Raw genomic sequence first — 25,181 nt, forward strand, 5'->3', positions numbered from 1 at the left:
CCTGAAACTTCCTATGGATTTATCCAGAGTATGTGCGGATGTGCATTTTTTCCAAGGAGAGAAACCAAAGGTTCTATCAAATTAAGAGAAGAGTTTTTACCATTGTGGAAGACAGTACAGCAATTCCTCAAGCATCTAGAATCAGAAATACCATTTGACCCAGCAATCCCATCAGTGGGTATATATCCAAAGGAATAGAAATCATTCTACTATAAAGTCACATGCACCCTGTTTATTGCGGCACTATTTACAATAGCAAAATGGAACCAACTGAAATGCCCATCAATGAGACTAGATAAAGAAAATGTGGTACATATACATCATGGAATACTAGGCAGCCATAAAAAGGAATGAGATCATGTCCTTGGCAGGGACATCGATGAAGCTGGAAGCCATTATCCTCAGCAAACTAACATAGGAACAGAAAACCAAACGCCGCATGTTCTCACTCATAAGTGGGCGTTGAACAATGAGAACACATGGACACAGGGAGGGGAACATCACACACCAGGGCCTGCTGCAGGGTGGGAGTGGAGTGTGAGGGGAGGGAACTTTAGAGGACAGGTGAGTAGCTGCACCAGACCACCATGGCACACGTGTACCTATATAACAAACCTGCACGTTCTGCACATGTATCCTGGAACTTACATTGTAAAAAAAGAGTTTTTAATCCCAAACAAGATTAACAGCAACTAGAAGAAAGAAAGAGATATAAATAGTGAATTGCAATGCGGCACGGCAGGTGTTATGATGGAGTAGAAAGGAGTGGAAAAGGCCTCCTGGAGGAAGAGACCCTCAAGTGTCTTTCCATTTCACCTGTAAACTCATTAAGGGCAGAAGCTTTGCCGTAGCTTCAGTATGAGATCTTGGGCAATTCATGACAAAATGGGTCTGCTTTTGCACTCCCCCCTCACTTCCTCTCACATCACTGCATCGTGCCATGCAGCATCAACTGGAAACCTCAGTGTCAGCAAAGGACGACAGAGCGTTCATCTGCAAGGTGAGCCAGAAGAGCCAGTTCAATGACTTGTTTCACCATGGTCCATCTCAGAACCAAGACTTGGGCCTCTTATTTATCAGAAAAATTGTGGGGGCTTTGTGATGTGGCCTTTAAAAAATCTTGTCATCGCCAGGCATGGTGGCTCAAGCCTGTAATCCCGGCATTTTGGGAGGCTGAGGTGGGTGAATCACCTAAGGTCAGGAGTTTGAGACCAGCCTGACCAACATGGTGAAACCCCATCTCTACGAAAAATACAAAAACTAGCCGGGTGTGGTGTCAAGTGCCTGTAATCCCAGCTACTCAGGAGGCTGAGGCAGGAGAATCGCTTGAACCCAGCAGGCAGAGGTTGCAGTGAGCCGAGATCACGCCATTGCTCTCCAACAACAGCAACAACGACAAAGACATTAGCATAAATTTAAATATTTTATAATGACAATCCATTAACTACTTAAAGCATAAGCTATTTTCCAGGAGAGGCAGGAAGTTCATTCTAGTCCCACGCCCAAGAAGAAAGGAGCTTGACTTTGGTGGGAATACTAGGAATTTCTACTGAAGCAGTCGTCCGCACAGTGAGAAGCGTTCCTAGAGAGGAAGTTATACCTGCTGTGGAATTTAAGAGAATCTTGTCACATTTGGATAAATTTTTTGAGACAGAAGTCTCACTCTGTCACCCAGGCTGGAGTGCAGTGGCACGATCTCAGCTCATTGCAGCCTCCACCTCCTGGGTTCCAGCAATTCTTTTGTCTCAGCCTCCCAAGTAGCTGGGATTACAGGCGCCCGCCACCACGCCCGCCTAATTTTTGTATTTTTAATAGAAACGGGGCTTCGCCATGTTGGCCAGACTGGTCTCAAACTCCCGACCTCAGGTGATCTGCCTGCCTTGGTAGGCAGATCATTCTCAAAGTGCTAGAATTACAGGCATATGCCACTGCACCTGGCTAATTTTTGTATTTTTTTTTTTTTTAGTAGAGACAGTGGTTTCACCATGTCATCCAGGCTGGTCTCGAACTTCTGACCTCAGGTGATCTACCCACCTCAGTCTCCCAAAGTGCTGGGATTACAGGCATGAGCCACCGGGCCCAGCCGACATGATGCATTTTGGGACCATGAATTCCTTTGCTTGCCCGGATGGTTTTCTTTTTGTTACTATCTTTGATTGCTTTCTAGTATTTAAAAAATTGTATTTTGCTCTAACTATGCAATGGCTTTAAGTCTTAGACAAATTTCCAGGGAGCAAAACACAGTCAACCATTTCACAATAATCAGAAGGGAGCTCTGATCAATAAATAAGCGAGACTGAATTTTACAAAAAATTCCAAAGTTTAAAACCAAAGCCCACTTTTTGCATGATCCTTTAAGAGAAAGACAAATCTGGAAGCAAAACACCCTATAAAATGACAGTGCACTTTCCGAAGCCCAGGGAACCGTGGTGAAATCATGATGGCTAGTACAGGTTGTAAGTCTTGGGGAATTATTTATGAATTCTCAGGACCCATCAGTTCGCTGCATCCGTCTCCGTTATTTGAATATTGGAGGCTGCCTGATCAGAATCTTGGCAGGACTTTGCTCCTTCATCCCGGTGGTCCCTGCTGACTCCTCAGGACGTTACAGCCCTGGGGGAGGACTCAGCTTACGAAGTGCTGGGTGAGACCACTGCCAAGAAGTGCTTGCTCACCCTACCTTCAACGGCAGGGGAATCTCCCTTTCCTTTTATGGGTGTAGCCGAAGAAAGGATTCATAAATGAAGTTCAATCCTTCTCATCAACCCCAGCCCACACCTCCAGCAATTGAACTTGAAAAAAAAAACCTGGTTTGAAAAATTACCGCAAACTATATTGTCATCAAAAAAAAAAAAAAAAAAAAAAAACACTTCCTATATTTGAGATGAGAGAAGAGAGTGCTAGGCAGTTTCCTGGCTGAACACACCAGCCCAATACTTAAAGAGAGCAACTCCTGACTCCGATAGAGACTGGACGGGCCCACCAGGGTGACAGTCCAGGCGGACCGACCTTCCCATCCCACATCCTCCAGCGCGATGCCAAAAGGAGGCTGACGGCAACTGGGCCTTCTGCAGAGAAAGACCTCTTCACTGTCCCGGCAGGTCCCGAGGGCCAGGAAGATGGATCCATACCTGCTCATGTGGGGACTGCTCACGTTCATCACGGTGCCTGGCTGCCAGGCAGGTAAGGGCCTGTGGGTGCCCCCCGGAATTCCAGGAAGGCTGATGGGCCTCCTTCTCCCCAGCCACAGAGCCAGAGGGAGTCCCCAGGTAGATGGTTCCAAGAAGAGAGTTGAATCTTGGGTTCCACCTCTTGCCTGTGACCCACGGGGACCCCAGTTTATGCCTCAGTGTTCCTTTGTCCGTCAAGAGAGCCTGAAATAGCATTAGGTTCTCCTGTCCTTCTCAGTCCTTGACGATTAATTCTGGGAAGAATGGTGTGGCATGATATTTGGGATACTTGGATGTTAACAGGGCCCTGATGAGCAGGTTCCTCAAGAAATTATCTTTTATTCTTCAGTGAATTTCCTTTCTTCTCTGCACTCCCACCCCCCAGCTAAGAAGCTATCAGGAAGCTCTTTAAGTTCAGGTTAATTTGCTGGAGACATCAGTACTCATATATCAAACACTGGGACAATTTAAGGTCTCAGAAAAGTTTAGCTTCAAGGTTGTATTCATTGCTTTTACTGCCTCAGGAAATAATACCTAGGAATTTCCTAACAAGTGCCACGTTACAGAAATTTTTAAAAATAGGCATACTCACTTTTAGAACATTACTACTTCTCATAATACTATATATATACATATGTATGTGTAAATGTGTTTATATATGCAAATTTTAAATTTCATTCCTTCTTTGAAATGGATTTTCTCAAATTTTTTTTTTGACACTGTCTCTGTCAGCCAGACTGGAGTGCAGTGGCGCGATATTGGCTTACTGCAACCTTCGCCTCCCAGGCTTAGCGATCCTCCCACCTCAGCCTCCTGAGTAGCTGGGACTATAGGCACAAGCTACCACACCTGGTTAATTTATTTTTTTGTAGAGATGGGATTTTGCCATGTTGCCCAAGCTGGTCTTGAACTCCTGGGCTCAAGAGATCCACTCACCTTGGCCTCCCATAGTGCTGGTATTACAGGCATGAACCACCGTGCCTGGCCAAGACTTTTTTTTTAAAGAAATAAAAAACCACCAACTTCTACCTCAAACCACTCTTCCTAATTGAGTGTGAATTTTCTAATAATGTCTTCCCTTTGCTTACTCAGGAAGACAGATAAGAAAGTTCATAGTTTTTTTTGAAAGTCTACAATGACAACAAGTAGAATGCCAACTGGCTGCAGAAATAATTTATTAAGAAATGAAACATGATGATGCATTTAAGGAGTCTGCTTGCTTGTTTAGGGGAAGTGGCCAAGTCATGCTGGGCTGTGTGCTGGCCCAGATGTAGGAATGTCTTTAAAGAGGACATTTTCTTTACTTATTATATATTTTTCATTTTATTTTTATTTTTTGAGATGGAATCTCGCTCTGTCACCCAGGCTGGAGTGCAGTGGCATGATCTCAGCTCACTGCAACCTCCTCCTCATGGGCTCAAGCAATTCTCCTGCCTCAGCCTCCCGAGTAGCTGGGATTACAGGCGTGTGCAACCATGACCAGCTAATTTTTGTATTTTTAGTAGAGATGGGGTTTCACCATGTTGGTCAGGCTGGTCTCAAACTCCTGACCTTGTGGTCCACCGGCCACAGCCTCCCAAAGTGCTGGGATTACAGGTGTGAGCCACCATGCCTGGCCTATATTTTTTATTTTAATAGGTTTTTGGAGGACAGGTGGTGTTTGGTTACATGAATACATTTTTTAGTGGTGATTTGTGAGATTTTGGTGCACCCACCACCGAAGCACGTATGCTGTACCCAATGCATAGTCTCTTATCCCTCACCCACCTCCCACCCTTTCCCCTGAGTCCTCAGAGTCCATTGTGTCATTCTTATAAAAAGGGTATACTTTTAGGAAGGTTTTCAATGTGATTTCTATGTCCACAGGGTCTTTGCTAACTCAGTCCAAGCCAAGAACAGCAAAATCTTGACAATTAATCATGCTCTGCCTCTGGAAGACACATTTCAAGTAAACTCGTGTTATTTCTAGCCATTGGTGACTTATCCAAGGGTCTGAGTGGTCTTGGTGGGAGGAGGGGAAGTAGAGTCCCATAAGGACTCTTTCACACCATTCTCAACATCTATCCATACACCATCTGCCTCTCAACACTATAGGGAATACAAAAATGAGCAAGACATCACCCTGACACTTAAGCAATTTATAACCAGGTGAGGAGGAGAAAAGCATAGATATAAATACAGTAATACCAGTCAGAGAGTGGTAAGATATACGGAGTGTGGGGCTATCAGAGAAGGCTTCATGAGGGTGACATGTAAAGGGAGCCCCAAGGGACCAGTAAATTTCCATCAATGAGATTCCAGGAAGAGAGGCCCCTATAAACCAAAACATAGGAGCGCCTTAGGGAGCAGCAGGTGGTCCACTGTGCTCCTACCCTGGACAGGGAGGGTGGGGATATGGGAAATTCAAACTGGAAAGTTAGGACGAGGTAAAATGAATCATCTAAGGCATTAGGCATTTTTAGTCTCTATATTACTGGGCCCTGGGATGTGGTCAGAAAGAGAATTCTCCTAGTTATAACTTCTTAACTTCACTTAGTAGGCGATAAAGAACTACAAGAAAATTTAAAACTACCATTTAGAAAGTAACTTCTATGTGCCAGATGTGTGTCTTATTGTAATCTTCCTAGCCACTTTGCAGTATGGATGTCATGAACCCGTAGATGAAGAAGAACCCAAAACTCAGACTCGCACAGGCAGTGACAGTGCCAGGGTTTGAACCTGGTCTCCCTGGATTGTTCTGTTTCTGTTTATTGCAAACAGGGTCAGAGCTTTATGGAGATGAGGTTGGCATAGAGTGGAGGGAGATCAGGTGCACACAGACAGGTCACGAGGCTCTTAAAATTGTCCAATCACGAGGCAAACGAGGACCCAATGGCCAAAGACAATGACATGGGTCGAGTTTCTGGAATCAACAGGAATTCTCTGGCCTCACTCCAGGGTAAGAAACCATTTCATCACAGACTTTTTTTCTCCAAGAGGAACCCAGTCTTGAAACAAATCAGACTTTTTAATTCCTCAGGGTGAGAGTTCTCTAATGAAATCAGACTGTCAACAGATGCAATTTCTAGCTGATTCATAAGGGCAGATTTTCATTCTGAAAATTTCCAAAGCCAACATTTAACATGGCAAGGGTTTATGAGGACATATTAGTCAACTTGAGTGTTTTTAGTCTCTATATTACTGGGCCCTGGGATGTGGTCAGAAAGAAAATTCTCCTGGTATTACCAATATGGCACGTTATTGAAGGCACCTTTCTCAGAACTGTGGAAATTCTGAGAGCTTATGTGTCCCTTGATCATCTTTCTTTCATTCTAGGAATTCTGTGATCAAATCTTTATCCTCTAGACTCAAAAATAATTCTTTAAAAAAACAGTGCGGAAACCCATTGAGATCATGTGTTTGTGTAATTATCCCTTCTTGTAAAGACAACTGCCCACAATGGAATTTCCCATCTTCGCCTTTGTCAGTCAAACACAAAATGTTTAACCCTTCACATTTAATCTTTCAACTTCTTGAGATCCCAAAGTATTATTGCTACCGTTACTTCTTCATTCATCTTCAAGACATGCCTTGAGGCTGGAAGGGCTTTTCCTAAACATTGGGAGCGCTTCATGAGACAGTTGCTACTTTCCTTAAAACAGCATGCCTTAAACAGACAGTTTGATAAATCACCTGGGCGTATGCTTCATTTTAGATGGGAGAATTGAAAAAGAAAAAAATTGACTTCCCAATTCTGCACCAAAAGAATGAGTTTCATGAATGCGTCAGTTAGAGGTGCTAATATAGAATGGTTGGTGGGCTCTATAACTCCTCCATCCCACTCCCCTGATAGAGAAGTATTCCTAGACTGGTTTTTGCCTAAAGGCTTGGGTATTCTGAATACTTCTTTGTGTTTTTTTTTTTTTTTTTTCTTTTTGAGACAGGGTCTCACTCTGTCGCCCAGGCTAGAGTGCAGTGGCGAGATATTGGCTCGCTACAACCTCTGCCTCCCGGGTTCAAGCGATCCTCCTGCCTCAGCCTCCCCAAGTAGCTGGGATTACAAGCATGTGCCACCACGCCTGGCTCATTTTTGTATTTTTAGTAGAGACGGGGTTTGACCAAATTGGCCAGGCTGGTCTCGAACTCCTGACCTCAGATGATCTGCCCGCCTCGGCCTCCCAAAGTGCTGGGATTACAGGCATGAGCCACCACGCCCAGTACTCTTTGTGATTTTTTTTTGTTGGAGTCATTCCTCTGCTAGCTATGGGCACCATCAAGGCAGGCAGTCCCTCAATGTAGTGGCTGTTCCTGCTCCTTCCCCGCCCCTCTTCTTGCCCAAGGATGAGCAGAAACTTTACAGATAACGAGAGAATTCCCTAGGAAATGAGGCATGTTGCCTGAGGTCACAGGGAATAGAATTAGCAGGAAGATAAACCTTGCAGGAATCAGAAAGTGGGCCAAAGCACTGAGGAGAGGACACCGGGAGGGCGTGAGTTTTTGACAGATTTCTCTCTGTAAAATGAGGAGGTCACCCAGGGATCTTGAAACTCCCTTCCAGTTCCTTCACTCTCTGTCAAGAATTCCAGAAAGGAAATAAAATAAGCTCTGCTTAAAAGGCATTTTCAAGCTGGGGAACTTTGGGATGAAAAAGTTTCCCAAATGAAGACATACTGGCAGGGTCAGGGTTGAGCGACTGTAGTGTGTCAATGCACCAAAGCCTGATGTCTCCTTGTGGGTTATTTCCAGCTCTGAAGAAGTACTGCCTGGCAGCCAGCATGACCCATTGCTTTTGTCATTGCTGCAGCTGCAGGTGTCAAGGCAAAAACTCCACTCACTCAGTTCTCAAAATCTATCCAATACCTTTTATGCCCCCTTTCAATACGATAGGAAATGTAAAAATGAGCAAGACATAGTCCTGATCCTTAAGAGAGTCGTAAGCTGGTGAGGAGAAAGGCGTGTATATAATCATAGTAACACGAGTCATATGTGGTAAGATCTACTGAGCGTGGGGCTATCAGAGAAGGCTTCATGAGGGTGACATGGGAAAGGAGTCCTGAGGGACTGGTACATTTCCATCAGTGAGATTCCAGGGACAGAGGCCACAAGACACAGGGCAGCAGGTGATCCACTGTGCTCCTACCCTGGACGGGGCGGGAGTGGGGGGGAGGGCGGTATCCTCTGCTGTTTGTTTGCTTGTGTAGGAATTTTCCACTCAAACAATGTCCTTGTCTCCCATTGGAGAAGTTTTACATGAGTTGGAACCCGTCTCTCTTCTCTATTCCAGGCCGTTCCCTGAGAGAAGAGAAAAGGAAATCTTTTTTTATTTGGACAGTCTCACTCTGTCACCCAGGCTAGAGTGCAGTGGTGCAATCTCAGCTCACTGCAACCTTCACCTCCTGGGTTCAAGCGATTCTCCTGCCTCTGTCTCTTGAGTAGCTGGGATTACAGGTGTACACCACCATGCCTGGCTCATTTTTTGTAATTTTAGTAGAGATGGGGTTTTTGCTATGTTACATAGGCTGGTCTTGAACTCTGAACCTCAAGTCATCCACCTGCATGGGCCTCCCAAAGTGCTGGGATTATAGGCATGAGCCAGTGTACCCAGCGGAAAAGAGAATCTTAATTCAGTTGATTACTTCTAAAAATGATAAGACCTTCTTCACTGAAAGAGTTCACATAGAAGCTGAACTTGAATCCAGCCCTCTTAAATTTCAGTTCAATATTCCCTGGACATCTGCAATCTATACATGAATTCTCAGTGGTATTCCTTCATCCATCCATTCATGCATAAGGATTACAGAGATGAAGAAAGTTCCAGCTCTTGTCCTCTTGTGCTCACAGTTTAACACGGGAGACAAAACTTCTGCTGAGTGGCTCCCATCCTGAAGTCAGCCAACAGTGTTTGCCGATAGCCCCCACTGAATCCCCCACCATATTCTCAAGTAACTCACTCATTTAGGGGAAAACAATAATATAATTGTCTCTAGAAATTTTAGGTATTTTCCACTCTAAGATTACTCCAGTTTTTGACTGATCTCAAGGCGACTCTGGGGTTTGCTTCTGTCAAAAAGAAACACAGTTCCCATTGGGAAATGTGTGGAAAGTAATTGTTCAAAACGCCAGCTGTACGTTAGTGTGCATCCAGGATGCTTTAAAAAGTGATGTCTGAGACTAATTAAGATGAATTAAGTGGACTGTCTGGGGAACAGAACTGAACATCACAATACCTTCTCTTCAGTTCCTTGTATACTTCCAAATTGCACTTAGGGTTGAAACTCACCAAATTAGAGAGATGGAATAATGACTTTCATGGTTGGTCTGATTCACTAGGAACAGGTGTGCTCAAGCAGTACTTCTCAGCTTTTAATGTATTCAGAAATCATTCAGGGATCTTGTCATGGAGCAAATTCTGACTCGGGAGGTTAGGGGTTAGCGCCTAAGATTCTGGTGTAAACAGATTTCACAGGAGGCCTATGTTGTTGGTGCATTTTGAGTAACCCCATTTTGAGTAACAGGGCTATCATGTCAGAGAAGAAATAGGCATTGCTTCTACCCACACAGAACTTGCGAGTGAAACGAGAAAATAGGCTGAGCATGATAGCTCACGCCTGTAATCCCCGCACTTTGGGAGACCAAGGCAGGAGGATCACGTGAGCCCAGGAGTTCAAAACCAGCCTGGGCAACATAGTGAGACTTTGTCTCTTAAAAAAAAATTAGAAAAAGGGAAAACCAATCTGGGAAAGATCAAATATTGCAAAGAATGTCATAAATGATCAGAATAGGGAGAGTGACATGCTACCTGGAGAACCAGAAAAAAAATTCTCAGAGAAGGTGGCCCTGGGACCTCCTGGCTCTGAATGGCGGTTCTGAATATCAGGAGAGGGCTGGAGGATGGTATTTTCTAGTGATGTTGCTGGAGTCATATACATGGACCATGTTCCATCAGTAGTAAGCTGACCAATTAGAGAGATGAGGCGTTTGCCAGGACAACTACATAATGAGCCATATTTCAACATACATGCAGTTTTGGGTGTGTGTGCCAAGCAAAAGGAGTCTCAGATTCTTGGACAAAAATGAATACTTTTGGTCAGACAGACAGCATGTGAGTGCTTCTCACCCAACTTCAACCCTGCAGTGTCTACAGGTGTCATTGGTCCCCAGCAGATGTCCTTGGTGCAATGGGTCACTGATCACTTATTGCCAGCACCACATGACCCTGGACGGCAGCCAAAGAGTTCCTGAGCCTTGTTTCCCTACCTCCACATTTTTTCCCTGACCCAGCCTGAGCCACGTGCACACCACAAGGCTGGAGTCCCAGGGGTTTTGTCCTGATAGCCCATTCTCCCACTCCCAGACCTAACCAGTTCCCCAGGGGTTCTTGACCAGCAGCTCTGCCTGCAGCCCTCCACCCAGATCCTGCTTACAGGAGGGGTTCAGGTGGCTGGAAACTCCAAGGCAACAAAGTGTGGGTGGCATGGGTGGAGTTGACCGGAAGGTCACTGTGCTGGGAGGAAGAGGAACGGGAGGAAGGAAGGGGCAAGATACGGATCAGGAGTATTCACATCCTGTGCCAGCGAAGGGGCTTGCCCCATGGTAGAAGGTGTGGCCAGACGAGCTCGCTGGCCCATGTCCCCCCCTTTCCCAGGCTTTTCCCTCCCACGCTGTATGCAGTGCAAGAACAAGCTGATGCAATTGGACTAGCAGCAATTGAGTCCGTTTTTCCCAAAAGGAGAAGAAAGAGCAATGTTTTAAAAGAATAAAAAGGAAGCTGCAGCCGGGTGCAGGGGCTCATTCCTGTAATCCCAGCACTTTGAGGTGCCAAGAGGGGAGGATCCCTTGAGCCCAGGAGTTCGAGACCAGCCTGGGCAACATAGTGAGACCCCACCTCTATTTTTCAAAATGATAATTAATTTTAAATAAGGAAGTTGTATTGAAGCCATTGGTTTCTTTATTCTAAAGAGTGTGGAAAATAGGACAGTCTCCAACAGACCCTGATTTCCTTTGGTAACAAAGTGAGCAAAGCTGTAGACCGGGAAACAGATGGCTAGTTCAGGCCGGCCATGCACCAACTCTGAGACTGAGAGCTATGTTTCTTTTTGGGCTTATTTGCTTCAAGCTTTGTTCCAGAAAACATTTGAACACTAGCTAGAACCACGACAGTGAATACCCATTGCCTAAATGCTATCTTTCAGGTATTACGTTCAGACATAGTATTACTTCAGTTAATTCCCAAAATAAAGTATGTCATATGATCATCTCCATTTTATTTTATGCCTGGCGAACTGAGGCTTACAGTGGTTAAATGGGTTGCCCAATGTAGCCCAACAAGGAAGGGGCTAGGATTGGAAACAGGCGGTCTCATTCCAGAGCCTGCCTTTTTCCTCCTGTCTAAACTGCTGCTAAAGGTCAAAGACGAAGGTGCCATGTGAGCAGGGAAGTTATTTTTGGTTTTTACAAAGGTGAAGTAATACGCTATGAATAATGCCCACTGCTCCTTCAGCCCCAGGTACATTCAGTGAGGTGGTACCCACAGAGCTGTGTGGCACTCCTCAACCTGCTGGAGCAGCCGGCCTCCTGCAGGATGGCTTAAGGCCCATCTGGTCCTTGGGGTCTGGGTTCTCTGGGTTCTGATGTTCCCCGCAGCCCTCCTTCTACCCCCAGAGCAGCTTGGGGCATCTTTGGAGAAAGCGGCACTGTCGCACCTGCCCCAGCAGCCACAAAACAGAGGAAATTCTGAGCACCTCCGGGCGTGAGTCACCACACCACATTCAGGAATTGCCACCTCTGCCCACAGAATCACCCACTCTTTTCTGTTTGGGACCAAAATAGATACCTCCTTCAGAAGCTTCTGCTTTCTGTACTCTCAGCAATAAAAAAACAAAGGCAAGGATAGGTGTGTGCCTCTGAGGCGTGAGAGGGGCGCGTTTTCTCCCTTCGGAGGGTTTTCAGAGAGAAGTTGTTGCTACAGCAGTAGGGGCAGCAGATGGGTTGCGGGTACAGGAGGAAGCGGGAGAATCAGGGCGATCGGAAACAACCTCTTGTGTGGCAGGACTGCTGGCTACTGGTTTGCTCATTCCTTTGTTCATTCATTAATTCAGCAAATGTTCACTGAGGAACTGCTGTGTGTCAGGCACAGGTTTGAGACACAGAGATGAATAAGAGCCCGTCTTTGACCTCCGCACAGACAATTATGACCCAGGCTAAGTGCTGAGATCAAGTTCAAAGGAGTCGATGGAACACGCAGATTGATGTTCATTACTCCTGCAAAACCCAGCACAGCTCACATCAGGGACTGCCTCATTCACGTCCTGTTAGATGTGACAGAGAGGACAGCAGAGAGCACTGTTTTGTCATCAACTACTAAAATTATCAAAACCAAACGCCACTAATTTTGAACTTCAGGTAGACAGAGGATGTGGAGTTTTCCTTTGCTCAAGAAATTCCTTTACAGAGAAAATGGGAACATTTCAAGCGAGAGTATTTCAATTCCTTTAATAACAACCTGTTTGCCACCTCACATTGCCCAAGTATTCTAGAAGCACCTTTCTCATAGACAGCTCTGACCAACTGCCCCACGCACATGCATGTGAACCGTTCCCCAATCTTAAAAGTCTGTGACCCCTCCAAGGAAGGGAGGAAGGAAGGAATCGTATTAGTCCCGTTTACATGATTATATACTTTGTAGCAAAGCAGCAATGTTTCTTTAAAAAATTATATATATATATATATAGCTGGGCATGATGGCTCACGTCTGTAATCCCAGCACTTTGGGAGGCTGAGGCTGGTGGATCACCTGAGGTCAGGAGTTCAAGACCAGCCTGGCCAACATGGTGAAACCCTGTCTCTACTAAAAATACAAAAGTTAGCCAGCTGTAGTGCTGCATGCCTGTAATCCCAGCTACTTTGGAGGCTGAGGCAGGAGCATCCTTTGAACCTGGAGGCGGAGGTTGCAGTGAGCCGAGATGGAGCCACTGCACTCCAGCCTGGGTGACAGAGTGAAACTCCGTCTCAAAAAAAAAAAAGAAAAAGAAAAGAAATATATATGTGTGTGTATTTTCTCCTCATGAAATGAGCCCCTTGAAGCAAATTGGCCCATCTTTTCAGAGAAAGATCAGTTTATTATGTTACCAAGTAAAGGGCAAAGGAATCATTTCTAAAAGTTTCGTTTGAAGTCCCCGGCATTTAAGTTGACGTCAGCCTCTTCCTGCCCCGGCGCCCTGAGAGTTTCCCGGGAGTTTTGGGGATGACACCAAGCTGCATGCGTGACATCTCACTGGCTGGGGGCAGGCCTGGTGGCTTCCCCGACGATGAAACCAGGCAAAGCCTGCAACACAGCTGAGTACCGGTGTGGTCTCTGCTTCCTGTCCTTGTGGTGGCACCTCTGCTTAAAGCCTGATTTAGAACAAAAAGAACTTCTGTAAAGGAGAAAACTCCTTATTTTAAATGGAAAGCAAAACAAACAATTACAAAAAAAAAAAAAAAAAAAAGTTGGAGGGGGGTTTCAGAATAAACGGGCCGTTTCTCCAGACATCTCGCTGACGCCCAGGTGGCGCTGAGACCACACGGTGAGACTTTCGGCTGGAGATATTGATCCCTGGTTTACTGCACTTCGGGCTTTCACTACCTTTCACCCACTGGACCTTCAGTTTCACTTTACCTCTCCCAGCGTCTCTCAAGCTCTGCTTCTCTGGCCTCGTTTTCAATCCAGTGCAAGAGGACCTGTAACCAGGGCACCCGTCCTCCTTCTCCTCGTCCTGCACTGGGATCCCAGCTCTGAGCACTCGCAGGCCAGACAGGCCTTGCTGCGTGCACTGCTTCTGTCATCTCACAGATTCCTCACAACCACCCTAGGAGATGGGGACTGTTAGCCCCATTCCCCCTTACCCCCATTTTTTGAGACAGAGTCTCACTCTGTTGCCCGGGCTGGAGTGCAGTGGCGTGATTTCAGCTCACTGCAACTTCCGCCTCCCAGGTTCAAGAGATTCTTATGCCTCAGCCTCCCAAGTAGCTGGGATTACAGGCGCCCACCACCATGGCCGGCTAATTTTTGTATTTTTAGTAGAGACAGCATTTCACCATGTTGGCCAGGCTGGTCTCAAACTCCTGACCTCAATTGATCCACCAGTCTCAGCCTCCCAAAGTGCAGGGATTACAGGCTTGAGCCACCATGCCCTGCTACCATTTCCATTTTACAGATGAGAAAACTGAGACCATGAGGCAGTAATTCACTCACCCAAGAAAGCAAAGAGCCAGTAGATTTGAGCAGAACTCATGCGTTCAGGCCTGACATAGGAAGCAAGCTGTTAACAGGCACCGTTAATCTCCTGGGCTTCCTAGGCAGGCCCTGAAGCTCTGGTTTTCAGTCACCCTGTTATTCATCCCCAAGTTGATCTCCCCTGAAAGCACCTGTCATGATGCCCTTTCCGCTGCAAGAGCTCCAGTCATTTCCATTGCATCAGGGGCACTTTGCCACCTCCTCTGCCTGGCACACAACACGCTCTCCCGCCAAGACTGTTCCCTCAGCACATAGCACATCTTGGCCAGTAGGTCTCCTCCTGTCCTTCAAAGGGAACCACCTCATTTGTGATTTCAAAGCTGGACTCCCAGGAACACCCTCTTCCCTTTCTGGAATAATCTTCCCTGTCTTGTCTGCCTACTGGAATTTTTCCCAACCAGAAAAGCATCTTGAGAGAATGGAAAAGTCTTATGAATTTGGAAAGTTGACAGACTTGAATTCAAATCCTAGCTTGAACTTGCGAATTTCTACTTTCCTTTACGAAAATCTTTGCGTGCCATTCTGTGCAGGCACTAGCAAGATGATAGGAGTGAGATGGATACAGTAGGGTGAGTGCCGCGGAAAGAAAAGGGAGCTAAGTCTGGGACTGCAGAGAAATGCCACGAAGCACAGACAGGGGAAGGGTCCCGGAGGCTTTCTAGAGAAAGATGACAGCCAATGGGAGCTCTTCAGAGAAAGCAGGAGTCGAGAAGGCGGAAATGCATTAGGAAGTGTGGCATGAGCATGATGGTTAATTTTAATGTGTCAACTTGCATGGGCTAAGGATGCCCAGAGAGCTGGCTAAACCTTCTCTCTGGGTGTGTCTGTGAGGGTATTTCCAGGAGACACTAGCGTTTGAATTGAATAGACTGGGTAAATTTCTTGTTGGTAGACTAAGTAAAGAAAAATCACCCTCACCAGTGTGGTGGGGATCATCCAACCATGGAGGACCAGAATAGAAGAAGAAAGCAGAGGAAGGTTGCGTTCTCTCCCTTCAAGTTGGGACATGTGTCTTCTGCTCTTGGACACTGGCACTCCTTGTTCTCCAGCTTTTGGACTCTGGGACTTACAGCAGGGCCCCTCTGGTCCTCAGACATTCAGTCTTAGACTGAGCCACACCACCAGCTTTCCCAGTTGTCCAGCTGCAGCTGGCATCTCGTGGGACTTCACAGCCTCCATAATTGAGTGAGCCAATTCCCGTATAAATATTCTCTTATTTTTCTGCATACATCCTATTGGTTCTGTCTCTCTGGAGAACCCTGAGTAATACAATGACCAAAGCCCAAGACAAAACACGTGGTGAGCTCCAAGAGCCACACAGAGTCCCGTATGGCAGGAGAGCTCAGACACATGGTGGAAGCAGAGATTTTGAAGCTGGGCATGAGCTGTGTCTTACAGCCTCGCCATGTCACTGGGCTTAAACTGTGTCCTGGAAGGAACAGAACATCCCAGAGGGGTCTCAGTCAGGGCGTGGCTTGTACTTTGGAGAGACAGCACTGGGTTTATGTGAAGAATGAAGGGAGAAGAGAAAGCACTGGTCTATGTAAAGAATGAAGGGAAGCAGAAAGGCAAACCTGTAGGGCATTGAGTAACCTCCATGGAAGTCCATGAGGGCAGGTTTTTAACCTCGGTGGGCCTCAGCTTCTGTTCGTATGAAATGGGAATAACACAGACCCTGCTGGGTGCTGGAAGGCTACATAAGCTAGCCTGTCTAGAGTGACCAGAGCACAGCAGGTGCTCACTAAATGTGACTTGCTGGACTTGTAGTCTGCATGGCCAAAGGCCCTTCCCTTGGACCTTTCCATGTGGATGCCTCACAAGCTGCTCAGTCTACACATCCAGAACTGTCCTCCCTCCCCGGAACCTACTCTTTCTCCTCTCCTTGCTATTTCAGTGAATGGCACCCCATCTTCCCCATTGCCCAGGAAATCTGGGCAAAATTCTTGTTTCTTCCTTTCTGTCCTCCATGCACCTAATCCAGCCTCAATTTTTGGCAATTCCAACTTCTAAAATCTCTTAACGCCAGCAACCCCTCTTCTTGCTTACTCATCACCACCCATCCCAGGATTCCCATGACAGCCTTCCTGTGATGCGAGACAGACACATGACAAGGGCAGTTGACGGTCAGGGCCACAGGAGCAGGATGCAGCCAGCACATGAGGGAGGGCAGGCGGGAGGACAGGCGGACGCTCGTGCGTAAGAGCACACGCTTGTCAGGCTGCCTGGGTCCAAGTCCTAGCTCCACCACCGAGGGGCTGTGTGGCTCTGGGCAAGTCCCTGGGCCTCTCTGTGCCTTAGTTCCTGCCTCTATAGAATGGAGATGAGAAGAACACATCATCTCATAATTAATTATTGCATAAGTATTAATTTTAATTATATTGACTATTATACTCTATTAGTGTATGATGTCTTTTATTATATATATTTTATCATATAATATACTAATTATATTAATGAGTATACTATAGTATTTTATATAACATATATTGTTTATTATATATCTGTATAGTTATTATTTTATTATCATATAAGATAATTTCATAAGATGGTATTTTATATATTTCATTTATGATATATTTATATTATATTTATATACTTTATTATATTTGAATTATGATGTCTAATAAAATAATAGGTATGTTAATTATCCTTCATATTCATGATAAGCTCCTTCATTGGTGTCAGGGCAGCCAAGAACATTTCTGCGTGTGAGCTCTGCTGTGTGCTCGGCATGCAGTGTGTTGCATCTCAGCTGATGTGATTGCCGTTCTTGGTGGCCCAGAGGCACAGGGTGCAGGATGCAGGGTGCATGCTACAGGCAGTAAGAGCTTTGGAGTGGGCTGACTCCTGAGCCTTCCTCTGGTGCTGTGGCTTCTGAGGCCCCCAGGTGACAACCAGCCTTTGCCATCCTAGTATTTCCTCTATGTTCATCCTGCCTTCTGAGTGTGGGACAGGCCACACTCCTGACACCACCAGCATCAGGTGCTGTGCACATGGTATGAGGTCAGAATGGAATGCTGTTGGCATGGGGATTGTTCCTTGGGCTAGCTGTGTCCACATGGTCTGATTAACCCCTTCTGCACATCGGCAAGGGTTCAGCCCCTCCTCAGGGCTAGGGCATGCGCAGGACATGCAGTGATTTGAGAGTCCTTGGATAATGTATACATGTTCTCCATGCAAGCATGCAGAGAGATGGAGAGGGTCTTTGTCCCTTTCAGTCCTAACATTCTGTGGCTTAATAACTACTTGTCCTACACCTGAGTAAAAAGCAGGATCTCAGCACTGTGCTGAGGAAGCCTTTGAACCTTCCAATAGGACATGGGATCCCCGCCTGCATCTTAAGTTCCCATGTCCTTAGGAAACATGGCCACCTTGGAATTCAGCTCTCTAAGAAGCCCAGTGTGAATGCTCACCCCCACTAACCCTAGGTATCTGTTGAAAAGAATAGAACCCACCTACTGAAACTATCAGAGATCAAATGTTGTGTGTTGACTAAGAATTTGTGTTAAGGCAGGAATAGTTGAGAACCAATACTTTAAAGGAACTCTGAAGAAATGCAGCCTGTGCTTCCTCTCAGCATGGCTCCAGGAGAGGGCTGGGTCAGCAGACAGGCCTTTTGACCCACCCACAGCTGAATACAAAGACTGAACTCAGCAAAAGCCTTGAGGTTGCATTTATGTGTCTGAGGCCAGTCCCTGGAGCACAGGCATGGGCTTTTGGTACCATGTAACCTACAACTTTAACCTCTCTGTTCTATGCTGTCCACTCCACCAGTCCCACAGTGCCTGAAATGTCATCGTCTTCCCTGATGTCTGGGGTAGCATCTGTGAACATGTGGATTTGATACTTTCATGATGCCATCTGTCTCTACTGAATCCTTCTTAAGCAAAATCACAGTAGACTAGCAGATCATGGTAGTATCTGAAGGCCCCAAGACCCCAGAACCTCAATCAGTGCTCCCCACTTCCCATGGTTTTCTCCCAAATGTGTTTTCTCCCAAATGTGTTTCCACATTTGGATTGTCATTCTCTGTGAAAGGGCATGATCCCTGTCAACAACACACAGTATACGCAATGTGTGTCTTGTGTAAAACTGAGTGTGAATTCTTGAGAGCAGGAAGGAAAAGGGGTACAACAGTGCCCCCTGGGAGATGGCTGAGGAGCAGGGCCGAGTGAGCCTGGCTGCTGGGAACCCCTGACCAGAACTCTGGGTTCTGGACATGTGGGCTTGGCCTGCCTGACACAATTAGGATTTGTGTCAACAGGACCAGCCTTCACTTGACACCAACTGGGCTGTGGTTCCCAGGAGAAACACTTAGCATCATGACTTCGGAGGTTGCCATCGTTTTTGATGACTTTTTCTTTTTCCTTCTTTTCTGTTTCCTCCTTAAGTTTCTACCTGTAAGTAAGTTATACTTACTTATTCTGTCTTTCTTTACACTCTCAGGGGAAATTCCGTTGAGTTGAAAATTTCCTCAGCTCCTCGCTCCAGTTTCTCAGAAGAGTCTCTCTCCTTGCAGAAAAGACTGTGGGCGGGAGTCACCGATTTAGCATATTTCTACTAAAAATATGACTCCATCCCAAGAAATTGGTTTTAAAGATTTGAGGAAAAACTGCTTTTAGATTTCAGAGAAAGAAAAAGAGTCTGTTTCTACTTCCCCCTTTTAAATCTGATAACTTTTATTTTAATCAGGTTGACATTCTGTGGTGAGCTTGTGGTTAACTCTTTCATGCCCGGAAACCTGTTGTCGACCGAGAAGACTCCCAGGATTAGAAAATAACCAGCGCCCAATGTTTCATTTGCGGAAGCATTTGAGGTCCCAAAATGTGATGGTTTAGCGGCAGCTGCTTGTAGGGGTATTTTTGGTTTCCTGCTTCTTTTTTCCCTTCTAAGTAAAGAGAAAATAACTAGATCCCTCCACCCCACCACCCCATCGTTGTGTTGTTGTTGTTTAACAAGTGTTGAGTAAGGCACAGTCGTTCTCCAAAAGGGTCTTACCCTGTGAGTTACTCATTTTAGGGTTGCGGAAACTCTGACTATTTGACCCAGTCAACCAGGCCTCAGAAACTGTGGGTCAGATAACAAATAACTACAGTGCTTCTGTGCTAATTACTACAGAGATGTGCTCAAGTGCCTGGAGATCTCCTTGAAGCAAAGGTCTCCTCCTTGAAGCACACGGCCTTCTTCTCCTTTCCCCAGGGAATCAGGCAACTTTTCTTTGATGACAGCAACTTCCTTAAATCCCCCAAGCCCTGAAACAGACACTTTACTTCTCCCACATTTCCTTCAACATTTGTGCTTGCTGAATGAAACAAGGAAGGGGAATGTTTGTTTGAATGAACCAATCAATGGGTAACAGCACCAATGCTAATGCGAACACACTCAAGTACTCATTCAGAAACTACCATGGCCCAAGGTTTGTGCTCTGCTCTTGGGTGCCGATCCAGCCAAAAGAATGGGTGGAGAGGGAGTGGTAGGTGAAGTCCCAATACTACCACTTATATTTTGGATTCTCTTATTTTTTCCTCTGGTCACATGCATACATAAATTTTATATCTCTGTAATTATGCCATTTAAAAATCCTCCTACTGAGGTAGAAGGTGGGACTCAACTCTGGAGGCAGAGCTCTGACACCGGACCAAATTGAGGACTAGCAAAAACAGGATTGGGGCAGAAGCAGCTTTCCATAAGAACACCCATGAGTGTGCCATGTCAGTTTACCATTGCCATGGCAACACCCAGGCATTCCTGCTCCTTTCCATAGCACTGACCAGATGACCCAAAAGTTACTACCCCTTCCCTAGAAATTTCTGCACAAACTGCCCCTTAAACTGCATGTAATTAAAAGCAGATATAAATATGAATGCAGAACTGCCCTGACCTCCCACTCTCTGCCTATGTGGTGGCCCTGCTCTGCAGAAGCAGTCACGGAGCTGTAGCACAGTAGGAACTATAACATCGCCACTTCAATAAAGCTCTTTTCTTTCATTCTACCACTGGCTTGCCCCTGAATTCCTTCTTGGGTAAAGCCAAGGACCCTTGCGGGCTAAGCCCCACCCTGGGTCTCGCTTGTCCTGCATCACTACCACCTTCTCTAGGAAGACGCTCGAGGCGTAATCATTGTATTGAATTCAGCTGCTGAGGACTGAGAGGTGATTTGGATGATTGACTTAATAAATAAAATTGGGAGTTAGACTTTCCGGCTGTGGACTTGCCACTGAGTCGGGGGAGAGGGGGATTTCTTTCTCTGATAAATTTCCACATCCACAGACAGAAGGAAAAGACCCTGAACTAATCACTTCCTTTGGAAGAAGCTTTGGTAAAGAATCAGCATTTGGGAGGTTGGCAAGAAGAACCTATTTGTTCTATAAATATTTAAAAATTATTGAAATTTCAAACAATACAGAAAAACATGAAGATTAATATAACCATCATGTGCCCACCATCAGGATTCAGTAAATGTTTACAGTTTACCTTGGTTGTTTCATGTCCTTTTTGTTTATTTTAAATACATGCTCTTGTCGTGCATGATGGCTCATGCCTGTAATCCCAACACTTTGGGAGGCTGAGGCAGGTAGATCACCTGAGGTCAGGAGTTCAAGACTAGCCTGGTCAACATAGTGAAACCCCATCTCTATCAAAAATACAAAAAATTAGCCTGACGTGGTGCAGACACCTGTAATCCCAGTTTCTCAGGGGACTGAGGCAGGAAAATCACTTGAACCTGGGAGGCAGAGGTTGCAGTGAGCCCAGATCTCGGCATTGCACTCCAGCCTGGGTGACAGAGAAAGATTCCATCTCGAAAAACAAAACAAACACAAACAAAAACAAATAAATACATGCTATGGATATAGTGGAGCTCCCTCTCTGTCCAACCCAATCCCATTCTTCCCCTCCAGTAATTGCTCTCTTGAACCTGGGTTGTATCTCCTGATGCAATATACACTACTGGTTTGTTTTTTATTTTATACGTAAATGCATAATATACTGTTTCTTTTTGCAACTTTGCTTTTTTCACTCAACACTGTTTTTGAGATTCGTTCTTGATGTTTATTCTTTTTAACAACTGTACATTATTACATTGTATAATAATACAGTTATTGCTAATGCTGAGTTTATTAATCTAACCTTCTTTTGATGGACAATTAGACTGTGTCTGCTTTTTCCCTATTACAAGCAATGCTCTGATAAACAGCCTTGAATGTGTGCACATATGCAAGAATTTCTCTAGGAATATACCTAGAAGTGAAATCACTGATCCAGCTTCAATTTTACTGCTGTATTTAAAATTTTCTCATTGAAATTGCTATGCTAATTTACAATCCTCATCAGCAATTTATAAAATTTCCTGAATTCCTCACATATTCCTCATCATCACTTACCACTGGGAAATTTTAACATTTTTTTGCCAATCTGATAATATAAAATAAAGTCTCATTACTATCTTAAGTTTCAGTGATACCTGGTGATATTGAGCATGCTTTCATATGTTTTTTTGGTCATCTCTGTGGCCTCCTTGTTCATATCCTTTGTCCCTATTTTTATTGGGTTGTTGGCTTTTTACTTATCGATTTGTAAGTCTTCCTTATGTATTATGGATACTAAGTCTTTGGATAATTATAGATTCTTGGATTTTCTAGGTAGATATTATTATTTATAAATGACAATTTTATTTTTTCTTATCCACTTCTTATTCCTCTGATTTCTTTTGCTTGTTCCATTGCATTAGCTGGGGTGTTCAATACAGTATAGAATAAAAGCAGGAATTATATATGTTTCCACCATTAAATAGAAAGCTTTTAAGGTATCAGGTACATGTCATTTTCTGTAAGATTTCAGTGTCTACCATTTATTGGTTAAAGAAGTTTCCTTCTATTTCTACTATCTAAAATTTTTTTTTCTTTTAATCGATAATGGATATTCTTTTCATCATCATTAGATGCTCTTCTTCTTCTATTAAAATGATCATGTAGGTTTTCTCCCTTTATACCGTAAAAGTACTTAAGTACATCGAGAGATTTTCCAACGTTAAACCATTCACTATTGCTGGAATAAATTCTGACTGATCAGAATTTTTTTTTCTTAATACATTGCTAGAATCAGGTGCAAATGTGTTAACATTCTCCAGTTTGACTGTAGAATTAATTTGTTTTTGTAATTCTTCACCTTAACCATATGTGTTGTTGAGTGTATACATGTTCAAGATTACCATAACTTCTAGAATAATTTTTATTTGTGAAAATGCTTTTTTGGTCTAGTTTCTCTTATGTTATCGTAGCTATGGAGCTTTCTTATATCTGGCTACCTTATCAACAATATGTATTGTTGAGTGTATACAGGGTCAAAATTATTATAACTTCCACAATGATTTTTATCTGTGAAAATACATTTTTGGTTTAGTTTCTTCTATGTTATTGTAGCTATTGAGCTTTCTTTTGGTTGCTAAATATCTGCATATAATGTATTTTCCAGCCCTTTAGTTCAATCTTCACATGTCACTATATTTTAAAGATGTCTTTTGAAATAACAAAAATAGACCTTGTGCAGGACTTGGGGGAAAATTCTTCCCCCTAAGTCGGAATATCTCTGTCTTTTACAAGCAAGCTTAATCCATTTATATTTATTGTACTACATTTGGACTTATTTATGCTATTTTACTTTGAACTTTTATTAACCATTATTTCTCTTTTACTGTTATATTTATCCTTTCTTGTCTTCTACTAAGTTGATTGAGTTTCCTTTATTTTCTCTTTTCCTTCTACTAGTTTGTATATTATATGTTTTTTTTGTTGTTGTTGTTTTTTTTTTGAGACGGAGTCTCACTGTGTCTCCCAGGCTGGAGTGCAGTGGCGTGATCTCGGCTCACTGCAAGCTCTGCCTCCCGGGTTCACGCCATTCTCCCGCCTCAGCCTCCCAAGTAGCTGGGACTACAGGCGCCCGCCACCGTGCCTGGCTAATTTTTTTTGTATTTTTAGTAGAGACGGGGTTTCACCATGTTAACCAGGATAGTCTCGATCTCCTGACCTCGTGATCCACCCGCCTCGGCCTCCCAAAGTGCTGGGATTACAGGCTTGAGCCACCGCGCCCGGCCTGTATATTATATGTTTTAATTCTACTTTTAGAATTAACTCACCCTTTAAGTTCTCAAAGTACTCTTGATGTTAAAAGTCCACAGTTAATTAACATCTCTCCCAGTTCTAGGATCTTCTGTTCAGAACTTAGCACATTTCTGGCAACTAAGGATTGGCAACTGTTAAAAAATGTCATTTTCCATTATATTTTTGGATTGGTTATTGCTGATATATAAAAAATGTTGAATTTTATAAATGAATTTTCTAACTGGCCATCTTATCAAACTCTTAATAGTTCTAATACTTTAACTGTCTTGGGTTTTCTAAGTACTTAATTAAATTCCTCACATAGAATGATTATTTTTGTCTTCTTTTTTCTAACAATTGTATGCCTTATCTATGTTACCAGTTTTATCAGATCACTAATAATGAGGGTTCTTTTAAAGTCAATTGGAGTGAGAAAAACCCAAAGATGCCACTAAGTCTTTGAGTGTCTTTGGGGAAGAAAAGGTAGATTTAGGAAAAGAGAGACAAAAGGCAAAGCGAACAACTAAGACAATACCATATATCACAAATTTAGGTTTGATTTAATGATGGCTAAGAAAAAAGTTGTAATTGTATATAAAAGTGTATTTGTGTATAGGATAGTTTAAATAAATAATAGGTGATGTGGGCAGCCAACAACAACCAAAAATCACTGGAAGTATTCAAATTCAACCATGATGATTTGGTTGATAGCAACTGGAGAACCGACCATGCTTCAGTAGATTGAAATCCGTTATAATCTATTATTGTGAATATAGGTGACAGGAAACAACCGAATACAGTGTTCTCATAAATAGTTCTTAGAATATGAATTCAAAAGAAACTCTATTTCCTCATTCTGACACAATCAAGCTTAATCAATTAACATTTTAAGTATTGTTTTTCAGCTTAGAAAGTTGGCTGGGTTTGGTGGCTCACGCCTGTAATCCCAGCACTTTGGGAGGCCAAGGTGGGTGGATCATGAGGTCAAGAGATCGAGACCATCCTGGCCAACACGGTGAAACTCCACCTGTACTAAAAACGCAAAAACTACCCGGGCTTGGTGGTGGGCGTCTGTAACGTTGTTGCCCAGGCTGGAGTGCAGTGGTGTGATCTCGGCTCACTGCAACCTCTGCCTCCAGGGTTCAAGCCATTCTCCTGCCTCAGCCTCTCAAGTAGCTGGGATTACAGGCACCCACCACCACGTCCGACTAATGTTTTGTATTTTTAGTAGAGATGGGGTTTCACCATGTTGACCAAGCTGGTCTTGAACTCCTGACCTCAGGTGATCCACCCGCCTCGGCCTCCTGAAGTGCTGGGATTCAGGCATTTTTAAGATGTAGGTTAAATGAGCAAAGATGCAAATTAAATGAGCATTCAGAGAAAGAAAGCCAAAGAGATGAGGAACCAGGAGATTGTGATTCTTATGATACCAAAAATGAAATTTTAGGCAGGAAAAGTCAAAGGAACCAAGTGCAAAGCAAATTTTGAGGAGAATGAACACTACTGGACTTGGCCACTAGGAGCTTCTTGGTACACTTTGTAAAAATAGTTCCAGTGGAAGCAGAAGACGCACCAGAAGGTCATGGGATGAGTGGTTCGAGCGGAAGTAGAAACAGTGAGGCACACGACTCTCAGGAGGTATTGACTTGTGAGGAAAAG

The 25,181-nt window shown here is 44.3% G+C and overlaps 1 protein-coding gene and 1 long non-coding RNA gene across 6 annotated transcripts in view; one reads left to right on the top strand and one right to left on the bottom strand.

Moving 5' to 3' along the window:
* The first annotated feature begins 2,880 nt into the window (after nucleotides 1-2,880).
* The window catches only part of IL2RA (interleukin 2 receptor subunit alpha), a 52,838-nt gene continuing 30,537 nt past the window's right edge, over nucleotides 2,881-25,181 (top strand). For 2 of the 4 annotated variants that reach the window (XM_021943018.2, XM_021943020.2), the window contains exon 1: nucleotides 2,882-3,183. In XM_021943018.2, coding sequence (XP_021798710.1) covers nucleotides 3,120-3,183 — 64 coding nt within the window. In that variant the 5' untranslated portion in view covers nucleotides 2,882-3,119. Of the gene's footprint in view, nucleotides 3,184-25,181 lie in introns of all 4 variants that reach the window. The other 2 variants (XM_021943019.2, XM_003903362.5) reach the window with 2 other exon arrangements.
* The window catches only part of LOC103887271, a 41,710-nt gene continuing 24,881 nt past the window's right edge, over nucleotides 8,353-25,181 (bottom strand). The window contains exons 5-6 of one of the 2 annotated variants that reach the window (XR_004177112.1): nucleotides 18,844-18,949; nucleotides 8,353-8,441 (exon numbers count right to left, since the gene is read on the bottom strand). This is a non-coding gene — a long non-coding RNA (uncharacterized LOC103887271). Of the gene's footprint in view, nucleotides 8,442-13,246; nucleotides 13,542-18,843; nucleotides 18,950-25,181 lie in introns of those variants that run through there. The other variant, XR_004177111.1, reaches the window with a different exon arrangement.

This window comes from Papio anubis, chromosome 11 (assembly GCF_008728515.1).
Source record: "Papio anubis isolate 15944 chromosome 11, Panubis1.0, whole genome shotgun sequence".
Classification (NCBI taxonomy): Eukaryota; Metazoa; Chordata; class Mammalia; order Primates; family Cercopithecidae; genus Papio; species Papio anubis.